This window comes from Hypomesus transpacificus, chromosome 9 (assembly GCF_021917145.1).
Source record: "Hypomesus transpacificus isolate Combined female chromosome 9, fHypTra1, whole genome shotgun sequence".
Taxonomy (NCBI): domain Eukaryota; kingdom Metazoa; phylum Chordata; class Actinopteri; order Osmeriformes; family Osmeridae; genus Hypomesus; species Hypomesus transpacificus.
The window spans coordinates 8,480,800-8,499,658 of NC_061068.1; the positions used below are offsets into that span (position 1 = coordinate 8,480,800).

Consider the following 18,859-nt stretch of genomic DNA (forward strand, 5'->3'; position numbering starts at 1 on the left):
TTTGGGTAAAAAATTCTCACAATCATTACCTAGGTCTGGATACTGAGCTTTTAAGGAGATTAAATCGTTTCCGCTTGAAATAATTATACTGGGCAGTTGTACGGCTCTAAACATGCACCTAATGGAAACATTTTTTCGTATCAATTTTTCTTAAAGGTCACAGGTTATTGGACACAGTGTTCTACTACAGTATAGGTACACATCAGCATCAAGAGAAAGGGGAAGAGAGAGGAAGAGTCGGAACCGAAGACATTTACAGCCTGTGGTGCTTCTATAGCTCATTGTAGCTTAATTGAAGTTCAGCATGACATCATTTAGTTTCCCCATTATAGTAGAAGAAACTTAGATGAGCTGTATGGTAAGAACAGGGTCCATTAAATTGATTCCAAAATTCCTGATATTCACCTCATACAAATGGTGAATTAAAATAACGGTTAGGTTATGGGCAGACTTATCCTACTTGACCTCACCATTAGTCTCACCACCAGACAGACATGTCTGTCTGTTTCTATCAACCTGTCCCTTAGTGAACTGTACCCTTCCTTTCATCTAGGAAGGGAATTCAAATCCTTTATGCCCCTTGAGTAAAATAACTACAGGAAAAAAGATTGGTGCATAGTGTTACGATAAATATTCATCTCACCCTGGCAGTAAAACTGAATCTATCAATGTAAGATGTCACTGCTTTTAGATACTTGATGCATCAGAGACAAAAGAAAACTTTGCTGGCATCGATAGAGAGGCAACAGCCTGCACAACCATCTGGTCCTGATTCATCCCAGCTTGCCGACATCTTCCTCCATTACTCTCAATGGTAACACAACACCTGACGGAGCCGGATAGGGCATCTGTCTCTCTGAGTTTCTATCAGACTTGGCCCATAATCCACCTGTGACATAAACTCGAACAAGAAACAATAGCAATACTTCATCTACAGACGTGAGTCATGCCTCAACTCAGAAACACGGTCCTTTTTAAAGATGTGTAAAGCCCTTTGATGGTGATTGTAAACTCAGTATACACGCACACCACAGTTTTAACACGCACAATAAACTACAACAACATGTTACAGTACATAGAAAGTGTCTGTGAAGTCATGTTTCTACTTTACCTTTCTTTGGCAGGGCTGAAGGTTGAGGCATCTCCTTCTGCTTTAGCAAGGGCTGGTGGAGGCCCTGCTCCTCGTCATCATCCTCGCAGCAGGTGAGGAAGACGTGTCCGCAGGGGTAGCCCAGGTAGTTGTGAGCATCACAGCCGTGTCCCTCAGAGCGCATGCGCAATCCCAGCGCGCAGCAGCTGCAGCACACCTGCTCATTCAGACACAACAGCAGAACCTATTAGGTCTTTCTTTCCACAAGTGTGCACTTCACCTTCCCACTCGTTCCCACTCTGTGCGGCTCTCCACGTTGAGCCGTGTTTAGTAAACATGAGAGGCAGGCAGGAAATACGAGACTAAATAGGTAAGTATGGCTCTGTTACTGAGAGATATTAGCTGCCAGGCTCTGAAGCTGAGACCCAGGCAGAAGAGAAGGCCAAGACTGTCCCTCTGACAGACCCTGCTGGAACAGTGACCCCACCCAATGGTTCTGCTCTGCTGCCCGAAACACATGGAGCCAAATCAACATGTCTTCTCTGTGAGAAACACAGTTTTTATTTTAACTGACATCAAAAAAAAAAGTTCATTTTCCTCTCCCCGTATGGAAGTATTCTCAGGTTTCAGCGATGAACGGAGGTCCAATCGAGTATAAGGCCATTCGGCAAGTAAAGTAAATTATCTCCAACAAACTCAAATAAACTCTCTGACCTTTCCACAAAACTTTGATACTGGCATCACTATCTGAAATTGAAATCTTACCGAGGCCAAACACCAACGTCTTCCAAGGCATGATTAAACAGTTCAGATTCTTATACTAACCACCTAACTTGTTTTTCATCCCATTCAGTACATTATCCAGAAGGAGCCAAAGAATGTCCAGTGTTTGATTGGACTAAATCAAGGGTGGGACTGCATGGTTGGAATTGTCTATAAGGTTTCCGTTCCATTTAACACAGAGGTCTTAGATAAAATATTGATTTAGGCTATCTTTTCACAGATGGTATGCTTGCCGAGAGACTTGATTGAAGGCAATCATGAGAATATCCACATAGCGCAACATATCCAGTTGTCTGCGTTTTTAAGTACCATATTTCTCTAGACATAACTATTACAGTTCAGTCAGAATGTAGAACTTCACAGTTTCTTTGTGGGCCTGTGGCTTAAGGCATAGCTGGGGGGCAGGAACACGTGACTTGCCTGGTGGGAGTCTTCTGTGCACTGGTTCCCAGTTCCCACCTCACACACGTCTCCCCCCCTCGCTGCAGTCATTCCAGCCAGACACCTGTTCTCCCTCAGAAAACCTGAGCAGCACTGCTGCTGAGCAACACTGACACACACACACACACACATCAACACACAACAACAACAACAGAGCAGACATGTCAGTTTGGATGATTGTAGAACAAAATGTGTATGTGTCAAAGTTTGGATGAAGCACATTGAATGACTCCAGAAACTGTGAAAACATCAGACTTACCTACATACTGAGTATTTGTCATGTTTCAGCAGAGGCATGTGATTGCAGTGGTTGTGCTCCACTGCCCACCTCTGGCCAACCTCACAGCAGCTCCCCACCAGGTCTTTAGCAGAAACACCTGGACCTGTACACCACAGACACATACTTTCACATACAGCCTGCCGGATTTATGAAATCAAAACACATAAGTAGTAAATCCAACAGCTTGTATCATATTACACCCCAGTGCAATATTGCTACACTGAGGGGAGAAGAGAGACACAGTCCGCAGGTACAGTGCACCCTCAGACAGACACCTACTGTACTCCGTCTAGCCGCCACAGGCCTCTCTTCATGAGTTTGACAGCTGAGCGAGAATTCACAGCCTTGATGACAGGAAAATATTTTACAGTCTGTTCCATCCCCTGTATCTTTTTACCTCACACATTCCTAGTTTACAATGACTGACGTCCAGGGAGGGGATTTCATATTTCTCACATGAGAGGGATCAGTCCCATGACCAGACTGTCACCACATAGATTGAGAGAGTATCGGTCTGGCGATGGGTGGTCTGAATCATAAAGGTTATATGCATGCTGCCACATCCTTACTGACAGGATGTCTGACAACTAGAGACACATGCAGGGATTAAGGAGAAGAAATAAATGTATTTTGTGGAAGTCAGGTTCACGTCTTGATGAATGTAAAATTTTAATGGGAAATAAAGCTGACACTGGGCCAAGTATGCTTTCGACCTTTGCTCGCTCTTCATGGAATACAATTTATAAATTTGATACTATTTGTAACCTTTCTAGAAATACAAATCTATACTGTCAATGAACAAATGTCCAAATAACATTCCAGTAATTATGTCAATCGTTTCCAATTTGCTGCTGGATCTACTCCCTTGTCAAGAAAAAGGGTAGCAAATTCAATGTAATCAATTTAGGCAAACGATAAAAGAGTGAGCCGAAAAAAAAGAAGGAAATCATTACGTTTGTAATTAAATGAATACCTCCCATTTCTGAACCGTGTTGCAGTGAATCACCCGTGTTAGTTTCAATCAGGGCTTATTTGAAGCAGGCACTGCTGACGTCAGCCTCAGCACAGAGGGACAGTGACGTGGCTGCCATCCCCGAGCCTTCATCCTGCAGGACTCATCTGTCCCCTGCTGCTCAGGCGCCACCCGGCATGCTGCCCTGTTGGTCATCAGGGGTACAGACACACAGGCTGGTGCAGCGCTGCACTGTGGAGATCCTCACTATCTGTCTTTCTGTGTCACATCACACGTGCACACACAGTTTTGTCACTCAACTATCTTAAGAATAGGAGTCAGGAGGAAACATTTTCAAACAATAATGGCAAAATTATGCAAACAGGCCACATTGTACAGGCCCCATTTTACCCTCATTTCAACATGAAAAAGGCAAAACGTCAGCAACGCTGACACCTTAATGCTTAATGGATTTCATTTTGAGCTTGTCTTTGAACATCCCTTTATTCTTCCAGCTCTTTTCAGTTCATTGTACGGCACGCTTCCTTTAAAGCCGAGTAAATAATCATCCAGAGCAAAGAAAGTCAGCAGCTTACTTTGCATAATTTATAGGTTCTGTCTTCAGTAAATATGAAAGGCTCTGTAACAAGCACCCATTTCTTATCATTTAAAAAAGCACAAGCCACATACTGTATCTTAAAATAATATATATTACTTAGTTAAAAAAAAAAAAAACGAATATATATTCGTTAAAGTTCACAATTCTCCTTAGCAAGAAAACGTGTATTGTATACTTGTATACAGCTGAAGTGTATACATCTACCAAAGTACATTCTCTATCTATCAAACAGTGAAGGGAAAGACACACTGCCTATCCATCATTCAATAAAGGATGTTTATGGAGATACAGAGATTTCAAGAGCAGGTACAGTGTGAGGTTAGAATGTACAAGGCCTCCTTAATGGCCTTCCATTTAATGCTTTTAAAGAGGGCTTTACAGCCTCAGTCCAAATAGATGGAAACATACAGTTCAACTCTCACCTAGGTTCAAAGGTTTTTCTTTGTCAGTTAAACCAGACGAGAGCTGAACCCAGTAGCGCTTCCCAGTGCTATGTGAAGTATGTTCCAGGAGGGCTTGCCAGAGACCAAACATGAGGTTCAACCGGAGGGTCAGTTGCAGCTTAACATTCAGGAACAGTCCACTAATTACCAGAGAAACAATGGACATCTATTTATAGCTGAGACACCAGACTTTTGTCAATAACTTAATTTATGAGAAACTAAAGTAAACAAAGAGCTAACCTTTGATATATTTTCTGCTTCTGAAATGACCAGCAGGATTACTAACCATGTAGTTTCACCAAACCAAATCAGTATGTCTTGAACGTCCTTGGCGTTTTGTTCCCTACAGCTAGATCACTTCTAGCTCTTACAGGCCTGGTCTAGAGCATGCTCACATACACACAGGAAAGGAAGTCCTAGTTGATGTAAGAGGGGAGTGGAAAGTGAACGTGAAACAAGTGGCCATACCAGCGCTGGGCGTACGTCACCTCTCTACCTCAGAAGTTCCCATCTTTTAACAGACATAAACTTGACTGATGTTCTTTTTCCTGACAGGAATGTTTGTTTTGATGTGTTTATTTGTGCAAGGTCATGTATGAATTGACTACGTTCTCATGGTGTTTAATGTGTGTCAGTTTAATACAATCATAAAAATGCAACGTCAGGATGTGGAAGTGTCTTGGCTCCCACCACTCTGGCATGCATGTATGATATTCTTGCCTCAAAACATTTAGAATGCTATCTATCAATGTTGGTCCACGATGAAGAAGCCATACACATATCTAGCAGGGGAACACAGTATGTTCCCTCGTTGGAGAGTGTCACCAAACCAACACTAGTTTTGACATTTAGAGAAATGAACGAGGCCTTCATAAACATTCAAATAAAAAACACATTCACTGTAGGTCAACATTTGAGTTAAGCACAAGTTGTCTGCCCTCTCAGCCCTGAAACTAAGATCAAATCAGCAGCTATGTTCTCATTAATATAAAATATAAATCATCATTTACTCTCATATGGAGTCAATTGAAGCTACATGGCAGATGGATTTGAGACCAGCCTGTTATGCCTCTCCTTAACAATGACCTCCTCACACACACAGACTGGTACAGTGTTAAATGGCCACATGGCTGGCCAAGCAGTGTCATTTCTATGACTTGTCTCTCGTGGTTTAAATCACAAGGAGCTCATCTGTAAAACAGATGGGAATGACTGGACTAAAGCATGTGCTCACCACCATCTCCAACTGACTGAAACAGGTCTGTCTTTGTGCCTGAAAAGTAGAAGTATTTCAAAGTCAATGTGTGAATGGAAATGGTATACTGTCAATAACAAGTTTTAGTTTTGGCCGATGGTTTGTGGTTAAAGGAAGGCTCAAAATTACTTTCAAATTCATAGAGCAACTGTTCAAAGGGATATTTTCATGCATAGTTCAATATAAATTGCATTTCTGGTGACACATTTGCAATGGGACCAGCATGACAAAGTGAATCAGCAATCCAAAGAGATATTTCATCATCAATATGATTATGGTGAAGTGGAAATAGTTTACTTCTCTGTTTTTGGTCAAGCAGAAAAGTCATTGACTTTTCAAACTCAAAGACTCGAAAATCTAATAAACCTCAGAAGAAGACATTATACTAGAGTGCCAAGTTATACTCCTATCGTAGAGTTTAGTAAGTACAATGTATATTCAAAACCACTTTCATTAGCTTCTTTCAAACGTCTTTGAGCCTTCAAGACTCAACGACAAAGACAACATAATACACAGTAAGGAGTGCTTTTTCTACTTGTCCTATTATGCTTTCTGTTTCTCCAGGGGAAAATACAATTCAGCATCTCTTGTAAAGGATTTGGAACAATGGAGCCATCAGGTTTGTTTGTGTTGCTCCCCACCATAATGAGGCTTTGTGTAGCAATGCTAATCTCCACCGATGCCCTGCATGCCTATCCGGTCTCTCAACTCCCATCAACTCCTTCATGTCTGGCAATCTATCACTCCCAGAGACACGTCAACACATCCCAGCCTCCACAGGCTCCCTGGGCAGCAAGACCCAGCTGGAACTGGCTTACACCAAATTCCAAGGGTTTTATCCTTTTGGATCTACCACATCTACTCTACGTTAGTATAAAAAAACACCATGCTCTGTAACTGCAATACCGTATCACTGTTGAATGCAAAACTCTGTTTCTATATGCTCATGAGATATTCCAGCCATAAACAAAGGTCAAATTGCATCAGATGGATTAACTGAATTTATAATTGTAGCTTGTACAGTAGTATATGATGCTTTTGCAAAGGGATCCTTAAAGACTGGTGAAGACCGGTGACATGGCTGAGTTCAATAAAACGGTTCTGGATTACATCTGAGTCACTTATTTCATATCCTTGAAAGACTTTCCATCTGCTATACTCTATTATGCTTAATACCAGAACGTCAGACAAAATCATTCACTGGTCTGTTTGGGACCCTACCAACACAAGTCATTCAGTTCTGAGCTATGGACCAGACAGGGCTTTGAAGTTGGTGTGTTTGAATGAGAGTTAGCCTTCTGGCAATAAGAAGCCTGGACTACTTACTGAACCTGCTTCATTCAGACATGCATGACCAGGCCATTCAGAGTTTGAGTCAGAATGTAAAAGCAAATAAAAGCTATATTGCTAACTCTATGAAAGGCTAAACGTAAAGATGGTGGTTATTCTGTTTACGTAAATGAGTTTTTGTAAATGATAACTGATGATAGGATAGTTCTGTGTCAAACGAAAAGTAGTCAGGCGACTACTTCAATGGAATAATATTGACATGAACAATAACTTTAAGCAGCTTTATACTTGTATGGATTAGACACTGTATCCAAACATACACACTATAAAACGATCCTACTACAGAAGCTCATCAGGATATCTCTTTTGCAAACTTTTCTGGAACTCGGTACAATTCAACGCTACACACCCTACAACCAAAGTGTTCTTTGTTTCACATTCCTTAGCCGACAGAAATGTTATTGTTAGAAGTGAAAGATGATTATCTTGATTGTTTACTAAACTGATAGTGTTCTGTTACTGCAATTACCCAAGGTATACCGGAAGAGCACTGCATTCTCTCTGTGTAAAGTTGGTGAGAGATTCGAGAACGCCTGTCCAACTGGATTCACACTCATGTCCTAAACAAACACCACTACCTACCAAAGGCTTACATGATATTCATAGTAGACTATGTTTCCAAAGGTCTCTGCTAGTTATGCACAGGAAGGACACAAGAGGTTTACTGGAAAGCAGTGGTCAATGTACAACATAAAACCAACTATAACAAAGGGAGGAAGGTTAGGCTGGGTGAGGTGATGGAAAGCTACACTAAATCATCAATACTTTTCCTTCACAAGACTGTCTTCCTGTCTACTTTATCAAATCAGTTCCAAGTAGCTTTACTTCAGATAAGTAAAAGGCATAATCCAGTGACATCCTATCAATTTGACCCACAACTCACAAGTGAGGGCCTAATTTACTGTACATAAGATCATTTTATATTTTTTATAGAAGCAGGCACTCTCAGATGGCATTTTGTATTCTTGTGAGGAATAATAAGAAAATCACTGTTGCATTTCTTTGAATTCAAGCCTCACTCTACAGAACCACATCATGTCTGAGAGAGAAGAGCCCTCAGGCAATAGAAATAAATAAGGTATTGATGCCTTTCTTCTTCCCTAAAACACTAATATTGTATGACACAAATGGGATAAGGTCCAAGTCCGGTATTTTAGCAGATGTAATATTTCTCTTGGCCATAGTTCAGATGTTTATGCAGCCTGTGATTTAGCAACACACAAGGTTTTTATGCGTGCAATGCCTCTAGTTCTTTTTGACCGCCGTGGACGTTTGTTCAGCCGCTACCCAGTGGAATTGTTTCTATGATGAGGGCTACAGGTCAGGTCTGGCGCTGGGATGTGAGTGTGAGGAGACCCTCATAGGAGTTCAGTTTACCCTGGGACAGTGGAGCCATGGGGAGCAGAAAATTGCTTAGGGCTTAGGGTGCAGAACATAGTCCCCGTCGGCTCAGGCTCAATAACAGGGCCCTCTCATCCATCAAATAGAATAGTGTTTTCACACTCAGACAACGACTTCAAGTAAAAGCCTGGGGCTCTTGGAAATCCCCCAGTACAGTATATCACCAGGCAGTGGTCCCCTAGACAGACAGAGCAGACCCAGGGGTGCTTCGTATGGGACCTACTTCTCCATCGTAAATAACAGGAAGTCAAGCATCTTAACTGCACTGTGGCCCTCTAACTGAGCAGGACAACAGTAGTCACCTTCGGTCAAGTCAATACCTGCAGTAATGCTGGTTATAGAGCTTGATGATTTGTGAACACTGCTGAGCTGGGTTGGCCTCATTTAGGGGATTGTTGTTTGACCCTTTGACCTAAAGAGCTTGACCTAGTCAAGGTTAATCCAGCACAGGTCATAAGTGCAGACTGAAGTCTCTGCCACAGCTCATGGGATATTCCAAAGGAGTAAGCCATATATATAGATCTTGAGCACCAGACATAATGCTATGACTGCCAAGAATAACAGACAGGTTGAGAGCTCAGAGATAGGGGTTTGAACTGCCTCTAAAAGCTCACAAAACTGTTGAAATATTGTGAAGTGATTACACTACCATCTGTGAGAGACAAATGACTGTTATCACAACGTGTTAACTGGTGTGAACTTTTACATTTCCATAAGCAATTTATAAATCATCATGACACACATTAAATGACAATAAATGACACACATTCACACGGATGAGGTAATATACTGCAATACATACAAGGTGACAATGTTTGTATTTAGTGTCATATTGCAGCTCTAGATGATGCAGGATCAACAACAAAAAAGGACAATTTCCCAACCTACTTCAGTAATACTGTACAGTTGTACTTCCCCACTCAGGGATGTAAGGTAATGTAGCAAACTGAGAACAGACTGTGTCAGGGGATAACTGTCTGAAGCCAAACTGCCTTTCCCACCCAGTCTGCTGCATGAGGACAGGGGTCATACCGGCACATACACACGCTCCAAGGTCTGCCAACAACAACAACACAGCACTGGGAGAGCAGCAGCCTGCATCTGCATGAGCCGGCTCAGAACAGCAGAGAGCAGGCGGCCCATACATCTGGAACACTCTCAATGACTTACTAATGTTGGGCCACAATCGAGCCCCTGCCAGTATGGTGCATTCAAATGAGATACGGCCATTTTGGAAAAAAAGTGGAGCTGATGTTTTTTTGACTGCTGCTAATGTGATAGCAGAGCAACACACATGAGGGTGGCATCTTGAGCATTGTGACTCGGTGGCAAGATCTCCAGCTGGAAGGGTAACTAACATGGGCCCTGCACCAGACCCTCTCCACTACTGGAGCAGCCCAGAGCATGGCCTACTGGGGACTGGCAGCTGAACTGAGACAGAGGCCTCCTGACTCCGGCAGGTGTCAGGGCTGAGGGGCCACAGGGACAGAGGCAGTGACAGACATGGTGGATATGAATGAGTTGGTTCAAAATCAGGGCACTCTTTACCTGACACTCGTCTGGTTGGGTTAAAACTTTGGTGTCTCTGTTTGTTAAGCTTATTCACTGAAAATATAGTGGAAGCTGAATGGTGACAAACTGGGCGACTTAGATTATTTGTAGAGATGAAGGGTGTGAAAGATGGGTGTGTGATGTTACACACACTATTTCACACAGACTTCCATGATGAATATGGCTAAAGAATGCAGAGAGATAGTTTGAACACACTGAATCAATTTACCATCTTTACTTATGGCTTGAACTCCCTCACTCACTGAAAGATAGTGATGCACCAAGGGAAAACTGCAACAGCGGAGACAAAGACATCCATCCACAAATTCAATAAATCTGTTCACAGTCAACTCTGGAAATGTAATTAAAAAAATGAATACAAAATATTTTTCATATGATATCATTGCATGTCTATATCCAAATGAAATCAAACTAATGCTGTTAATATTGGACAAATGATAGGGAATGGCATCATCACATTTAATTAGTAATGTGTGTTTCTGCTTTTGTGTACTATTAATGTGGACATCCTCCAGATTGTAATTCAGCAACTTAATTTAACTTTAACTTTCTTAAAGACCAGCCACGGAATTTAACAAACAGAGAAAACTACATTTACATTTATGCATTTAGCTTTTATCCAAAGCGACTTCCAAAAGAGAGCTTTACAAAAGTGCATAGGTCACTGATCTTAACAACGGGATAGCCCCAAACATGGCAGGTAGCCAAAACAAGGAGCATACGTTGTGAAAACCAAATAAGTCCCAAAAGGAAGAACCATAAGAGCATGTAGTTAAACAAGTTACAACTAAACAACATGAACCTCAAAAGTGCAAGGGTGTACCTGTGTAAAAAGCAACAATAATACATTTCACAGCGAGTACAATCATTTTAAGTCAGTTTCAACTAACCAACAAGAGCAACAAGTCTCTCAGTAAGAGTCATTGTGATCCTGGAGGCAAGTAACATCCGGTCCAAAACTACATACATGAATTATATTTGTTTTACTTGAAATTTCAGTTTTTTGTGACCCCAACGTTAGAGAAATTGAAACATTTTAGGGTTTTTTCGATGGCCTTATCCATGTCCATTTCCATGTACATGTTCCATGTACACCACCAGGGTACAAAGATTGTCTTTGGATCATTTTTGATCCAGCAGTTCTATAAAAGAGTTTACACACCACAAAAATCACCAAGACACACACACACACTATGATAAATTTATTTCTTGTGTGCAACTGATTTCTAATACAGAGGCTATAAAGGTGTAGCCTGACGTTATCATACTCATAATTCTAATCAGAATATGAGTCTGAGAACTCTCCGTTAGGCTTTGACTACGAGGCGTGTTTCAAACGAGCCTGGAAAACAAATGCCTCTTCGCTCAATTGGATAGATCTACAACCAATCAGAGCAACAGAGTATGTGACGTATGTTAAGCGCCGCATAGTTGTTGTCAACAGAACTAAAATGAGAGGGAGCTAAATCTTTACTGACTAAACTGCAAGCAGACTTGAAGTATGCTTGAAGAATGAATACAAACTATTTTTGCCGGTGTTCTAAAATTAATTTAAGGGTAGGGGGAGTACTTGTTCACACGGTCAATCTTTTTGAGCGAAACAATAAAGGGCAATGCATACACGAACAAGTTCTCCGTTTAGGATTACAACTCCACAAAAGAAAAGGAGAAACCACAATGGCCACTGGGTTCTCATTGTGTCCCATCTTCTTCGCGACCATCGGGGCCAGCTGATAAATTAGACTTTTACCGAATCCCGTAGGAAAGACGGCTGTTCCTCTTTCAAAATTAATGCGCTGTCGATGTCTTCTAAAACAGACTCGATAGCAGAATCATAACATACCAGATCTCCAGCGGTAGCCATGTTTGTTCAAAACGAATTCAACTTAAGCGCTCTTTTGTGTCGTGGGTGATTACGTTACTGTTGATCATCTGTCCATCATCGTATAAAGCCCGCCCTGGCAATTTCATTGGTTCGCCCAGATTCTGGTTTTCTGTAGTTGGTCCCCAATACGAGACCCTCCAGACCCAACTTCCCGACCAAATTTTTTTTGGGGCGGGGAGAAGTTGGGCTGGCAGCCAGGCTAATAAAGGTGTGGCAGATTACAGTTTTCTCTTTGCTGAAGCCATGAGTGCCCGTCTCAGTATAAAAGTGAGTGTAAAATTGTGGTGCCAACAGATTATATGCATCACAGCAATACTGTACACCCAATGAGTACTTAGTGCCCCATATGGTCTGTAAGATTTATTGAAAGTCAACTGACAGTCTTTGTGTCTGTTGATCCTACCAAACAGAGGCTGTATATGTCTGTCTGTGTGTGTGTCTGAAGCGCTTGACCAGTGTATCTGTCAGAGAGCAGACTGTGTGACCAGTGTTTTGATTACAATAGATCCCAGGGGATGTGTGGAACCCAGACTCTGTTTCCCACTCTGACCTCTGAGCCAGGCTAATACAGAGTACTGGGGAAAATATATTTACCCCAGACAATCCAACACTATACTATTCCAAAGCTGGTGATAGTTGTGTCCTGACTGGGGCTGAAAAAACAAACAAACCGGATCACAAAATAAAATTGGGACAAAATGGCTGCTAAATTGAATACACAGAAATCATGTGTCCATCAAAACATCAAAGCGGAGTGCAGCAACAAATCACTACAGTACACCAGACATAAACGTCTGTTCCTCCAGATGTTCCCATCAGTCATCATACATCCACGGTAAGGTGCAAGGACTAGTGGAAATGCTACAATATTTTTCATGTTGGAGAAAACTCTAACTTGCAGATTGTTTTGTGATGCTATGCCAGGGTGATCCACTGTCAGCAGGGATAAACTACAGCTCTGCTGCATATGTTATCAGAGGAGAAAAGAGGCCTACCCTGCCCTCGTATCTTCAGAAGAAGTCGGGGAGAGGCAACCTGTCAAGGGCCCTAAGTGGTTCTATCTACAGAAAGCAGTTTATCTTGAATTGGAGCCTCCTGGCATACTGCAAGATAAGTTATTCCATGGCTTATCCTCTGCAGCAACACAAACTGGAAACATGTAATTTTGGGAAATGGTGCTGAAAATGTTCCCTTTATGTGGTCAGGGTATAATTATCTGACTGTAACAACCCAAAGAGATGGAAGTCTTATCATTAAGGTTGAATGAGCAACATAAGTTGGCATTCCATTGCTTTATACTTCATTGTTTAATTACATTGTATCAAAGATAGCTACACCATGATTATTGCTGTACATATTAGATACAGAATTGATTAAAGTACATTCCACATCATATAGGAATGCTTAATGAATGTAAAATGACAAAATGTTCACATACAGAACACGCATGCAGGATGTTTAAAGTTGTGGCAACCAATAATGTGTCAAAAAAGTTCCCCCCATGAAAATGTATTAAAAGTATCAAACTTTTGCTACAAAAGTAAAAATCTATTTCTATGCCTCAACATTATAAAAACCTCCAAGGTCTCTAAGGATTTATTAGACAACACAGACTCTCCAGCCACCTCTGCGGTTATGTCCTGCTGCAGATTGGCAGCAGCGCAGGCCACTAAAGCCCAGCGAGCCGCTGCCTGTTGGGTGAGTGGTGGTGTTGACTTATACGAGGCTGAAGTGAGGGGATGTCCACAGCAGGAGTGTTTGGCTCTATGCCCCAGACAGACCCCATGTGTTGCATGTGCATACTTATGTTCATATGTACAGGGAACAGAGAAAGAGCCTCATTGATATGCTACGCTAGTCATGATACGCATCCTGATTTTGCCTTGTATTTATAAGCACAAGGGGGGGGAAAAGATTGTTTGGCAGTTACACTGCTATGTAAGTTGTGGGAATAAATATGGGCCAACTGGGCATAACTTTACACAAAGCTCTTGTAAACATGAGGAATCGTGGGGCAAGTATTACGTTATTGTTGTCATTTTCAACTCCATGAGAATTCCTCCAGATATGAAAAACAATCAGCAGTAGGATTATGGCCATTGAAAGAACAACTATTATGGAAAAATGGGTTTTGAACTGTCAGTCAAAAAAAAGTTTTACAATACATAACTTTTCTACTTACCGCTTCCAGGCTTTGGAAGTAAAACAGGACTATTGTCCTTCACTTCCTCCTCCTTCTTCTCCCCCTCCAAATCTTCCGTGTCCTCACTATTCGGGTTAAACAGAGTCTGGGGCTGCTTTGTGGGACGGTGACCTCCATCTGGTTTCAGCCTCAGGAAAGGCTGGCTGGTGGGGCTGAATTGCACCGTAGGGAGAGTGTGTTGCTCAAGCTTCCTAGGGGATTTAGTGCTGGGCTCCACTGTGGTTCTTTCATGGTAACTAGCTGGCTCCCTGCCATTCCACTCAGCGTGGCTGCTGGGTGTATGTCTCTCCTGTTTCCCAACACCAATATCATAAGGCACATCCTTCCCCACAGGCCCACTGATGTTCTTCAATGTAACTACCCTCTCCTCTTCCTCCTCATCCCCCCCTAGTTTCTGAGGGTTTATCCGGCTTTCAGTGCTACTTGGCCAGATACTGGTGGTGAACTCTCTGGGACGGGAGGTGGTCTGTTCCAATGTCACCGTCACTGGGCTGCTTGTCGCTCTCTCTCTGTCTCTGCCAGTCACCTGTGCTCTGTCTCGAACTGTAGTACCCTCATGAACTCCATAGCTCTCCCTCAGCTCCAGTTTGCCTGCCCTGTCATAGCCCTGATGTGAGGAGGTCTTATGTGTCCAGTCTGGGTGTGACACAGAGATAACTCTGTTTGAGGTGGAAGACCGCGTGGGAACAGCCAAGTCCTTAGTATAGGGATCTGGAGTGTACGTGGGGTCGTAGTCATAATCCTCCTCCTCTCCCTCCACCATGTGTCCTGGGGCCAGTTTGAAGAGAGGCAGCTTATCGCTGTGTGAAAGCTTGTAAGGTTTGGAAAAGCGGTCCACAGGACCTTGCTGACTAAAGGTGTAGGGGTCATTGTGAAGCTTCTTGTGGGTGTTCTCGTCAGTGGTCGGGGCTAACATGGGTTTCTGGACATGGGTGCCTGGGTCACAGTCTGGTACTGGGTAGCACATCAGCTTCCCTCCATCGGTGGGACAGTGGCAGACCTGACAGGAGTCCATGTGGAAGGAGTGACCAGCCTCATACTTCTGTCCACTGTGGACACATCCTATACGCAAACACTCCGTACAACCATCTGCAGGCTCGGACACCTCGATACAGTTGGCGGGGATCTCAGGGCAGCTGATGAAGTGACAGCTGATTCTCCCTCCTCCTTCAGGACAGGAGCATTCAGTGCTTCCATAATCTACAAAGTAGGAGTCTCTCTCAGGTACCTTTCCGTTCTTGAAGCCAGCGTTGACACAGTCGTAGTATTGGTAACCCTCACATGTGCACCCCGTCTGGGCACAAGTGGCACAACAGGCACCGCTCTCCAAGACCTCCTCCATACAGTTGTTGAGAACAGGGCAATCCACTCCAGTGCAGTCTCTCTGGCACAAACAGCCACTTAGACAGAGTGTGATCAGCACACATTTCAACAGGGTCATTTCAGTAATAGTGAGGTGAACCAACTTTATCATACAAACATAAAACTTTCAGATTTCAGCTCCCGGTATGCTTGTAGTCCTTAAGGATACTGCTGCTGTCTTCCTTCATGAATCACCTTCTCTCAGGACCTATGTTTTTAAGACAGTGAGAAAGAGAGAGTGATAGTAAAGCTTCAAATTTAGGAAAAACTCTGTTTGAGCCACTGTCTCAGCCAACATCCAGCTTCACAATTGAGCTCAGCCTTTCAAATTAATCCCCTTTTTACCACCGCAAGGTTGTCCAGAGTCCTGACATTTTGATTGCATACTGTCACCCATGATTTACAATGGTCTCTAATATACACAGTCCTAATAAATGAATTGAATGAAAATCTAAGATTAAGATGAGGAAAGCACTCATTCATAACTGCTTTTTGATGGTGGTTGAGGTTCATCAGTAGTTGATGCTCTTTAAGAACCTGGAAGATTGGAAAATAACTACTTGTATCATCTTAAACAAACCATAACATAGATTTGAGTTTTAACTGTTGAGATGTATACTGATAGCCAACTTCTTCTGTTAAGTCAGACTTGATTGTGCCACCCGTAGAATCAGGAATAATACATCTCTGTTTATTTTATTTAGGTTCTAAAATATAACCAAAATGGTCTCCTTTATTGTGAAAGGACTTTAATAGTCTTAATTTCTCTAAATTCCTCAATGAAACCAAATTAATCTCTCAACAGACTTTGAGGTATTTTAATGCAGCAACTGTTTCTAATTTATCATTATGAAGGCTAGTCATGTCTTTTGCCCAGGGATATGGTGCTTGGTATATTCCACTATGAGTTAACAGTGTGATATATTTTAATATCACATTTTGAAACCACCCACTGTTGAAATTCATATCCCAGATAGTTGTCAGGATTGGAAGTACAACATTAAAATGTGTTTTGCATCAAATATGGCATTGCACCTCACACCATGCATACGGTGTCCAACATCAACACAAAGAGCTTCCTGTTAGGGGCCTAGTACACTACTATCTGAAGCTCTGGCCAGATTGGCCTACATCATATGATACCCATAATATTTCATATAGTTCATTAAGATTAATCTATTCTGAAACACAATGTTGAGAGATGACTATGACATTCACTAAGACTTTTTTTTCATTGCTACATTGCATGTACAAGAAACCAACTCAAAATTCGAATGATTTACTCACTCCAAAGACTAGCCATCACTTCTACATTTTGTATTCCTTCTTACTAAAACTGATCACTGTAATGGCGCACTGAGCAAGTCATTAAACTTGCAGGCTTTCCCTCTGGCAAAAGCAGTAAGGGATTCCTCTGCATGCTCTCAGCTGATCTCTGATGACTCCCTGATGTCACTTAGTCTGCCAAGAGGAGGGGACACATTCTTCCAACATTTCTTAGTCTGGCAACAGTCAGATTCACAAACACATTGCCGTTTTATTGGCCCAGAGATTAAGGATGCATTTGGGAACGTAAAATGCATCACAAGAAAACAAATGGGTAGCTAATGGCATTTTGCTTCCCTCAACAAGTATCACTGAGGGGAAAATAAATAGTTAGCAATAACTGATATATGGATTTCTTTTTTCAATATTGATTTCTTTGCCACTCATCTCTGAAAAATAATTTCATTCGACATTAAATAAAGTGCACCACCGCTCTCACGTGTTGCTTTTGTGCACGAATGATCATTTTCATCAATCAAGCAGATACACGTATATTCTAACGAATTTTGTTTTGATTTATTATAGGGAAGTTTATAACAGCCTATGGGCTATCGATTAAACTGGTTCCTAAGGCATTCCTGTGTGTACAAGTTGTCGGAATCTATGTAGTTTTACAGAGCCACTGCTTCGAGTGTGAAACTTAAACATTGCAATAATTGACGATACCATTAATGAATGCGTTACCTTAACTTTGATTTGCCATGGGTTGAAGCGTGTCCGAAAAAATCCCTCGCGAGTCGCTGTACAGTTGTCAGTCTGAACTCGTTGACCAATGTATTGCAGCTGAAACCTTAGCAGCTTGCATACTTAGTCAAGTGGGAGGTACAAAACTTTCTGAGATCCAAATGCTCCATCGGATAACCCGTAGCCATACATTTCTTCAAGGTAGCTTTACACCTCTTTAAAGAAAAGTATGCAGTAGCACAGGCCTTCACATTACATGTTTATTTAGATCATGTACCCTGTCAAATAACTGAAATATATGCCTGGATATTTGTTTTACACCCATAGATGATTAAAATGACTGTCACTGTATAAGTATACCAGTATATACTGTATGTAAAGTAGATTCCTTAAGACTAAACCAAATTATTTAGGCTCTCCCTTAAGATGCAAGTCCCTCTGAGTGCTGGCTGTGGCAAACTTCACTGATGTCCAATACACTTTCTTTTAGGACCTTGCATGTACCTATTAAAAGCAAGGTCACAACCTTGGCCAAACAAAAGCTTTGTGCCTAAGTAATTACTCAAACTGTGTATCCTGCATGTTATACAGCATGTCCAAGACCCCAGCTTCTGTCAACTGTACTTGAAACAAGTCATACACTCACATAACTGTTTCTAATAGTCTTTTGATCCTTTTATCTGTTTGTATTTCCATGATCCAGAGCTCAAGACCAATGCGAGTGAGGCATGTTCCACTCAATCCCCTTAAAGATGAAAGACATTTAAACCTAGGTCTGTCCAGGCCGCCCCATTGATACCATAGTTTAACTCCATCGCTGACAGACTTGAAATGCTTGTCCATGTAGTATGATTTTCTATGACAGAATACACAGATCACAAGCTGAATTTTATAGAATAATTTTTACAACCAATACTTACATAAAGAAAATTCTGTAGTCTATTTGATATTCAACATCAATTGAAAGATTCAAATCATTGTTCCAACACACAGTATGTTGAACAGCAGTATAGAGTAGACACATAATTTCACTTCTGTGGAACATTTCTCCATGAACTGAGGCAGCAAATGGCAACTGACCAAATTACTCTCACTTCTTCAGTCTCGTGTCTCAGTTTCCTGGTGCCGAAAACAGCACTCCCTCTCATTTGAAGTGCCATAAATTTGGCATTGAGCAGTGCTTAAGAAAGCCTGAAGTTCATAACACTCCATC

At 41.8% G+C, this 18,859-nt stretch overlaps 1 protein-coding gene across 3 annotated transcripts in view; it reads right to left on the reverse strand.

Annotated features, from left to right (window-relative positions):
- fbln2 (fibulin 2) overlaps positions 1–18,642 on the reverse strand; it is a 34,580-nt gene extending 15,938 nt beyond the window's left edge. For 2 of the 3 annotated variants that reach the window (XM_047025943.1, XM_047025941.1), the window contains exons 1-5: positions 17,647–17,731; positions 14,254–15,844; positions 2,574–2,697; positions 2,294–2,423; positions 1,112–1,307 (exon numbers count right to left, since the gene is read on the reverse strand). In XM_047025943.1, coding sequence (XP_046881899.1) covers positions 1,112–1,307; positions 2,294–2,423; positions 2,574–2,697; positions 14,254–15,748 — 1,945 coding nt within the window. In that variant the 5' untranslated portion in view covers positions 15,749–15,844; positions 17,647–17,731. Of the gene's footprint in view, positions 1–1,111; positions 1,308–2,293; positions 2,424–2,573; positions 2,698–14,253; positions 15,845–17,646; positions 17,732–18,566 lie in introns of those variants that run through there. The other variant, XM_047025942.1, reaches the window with a different exon arrangement.
- Positions 18,643–18,859: the final 217 nt, after the last annotated feature.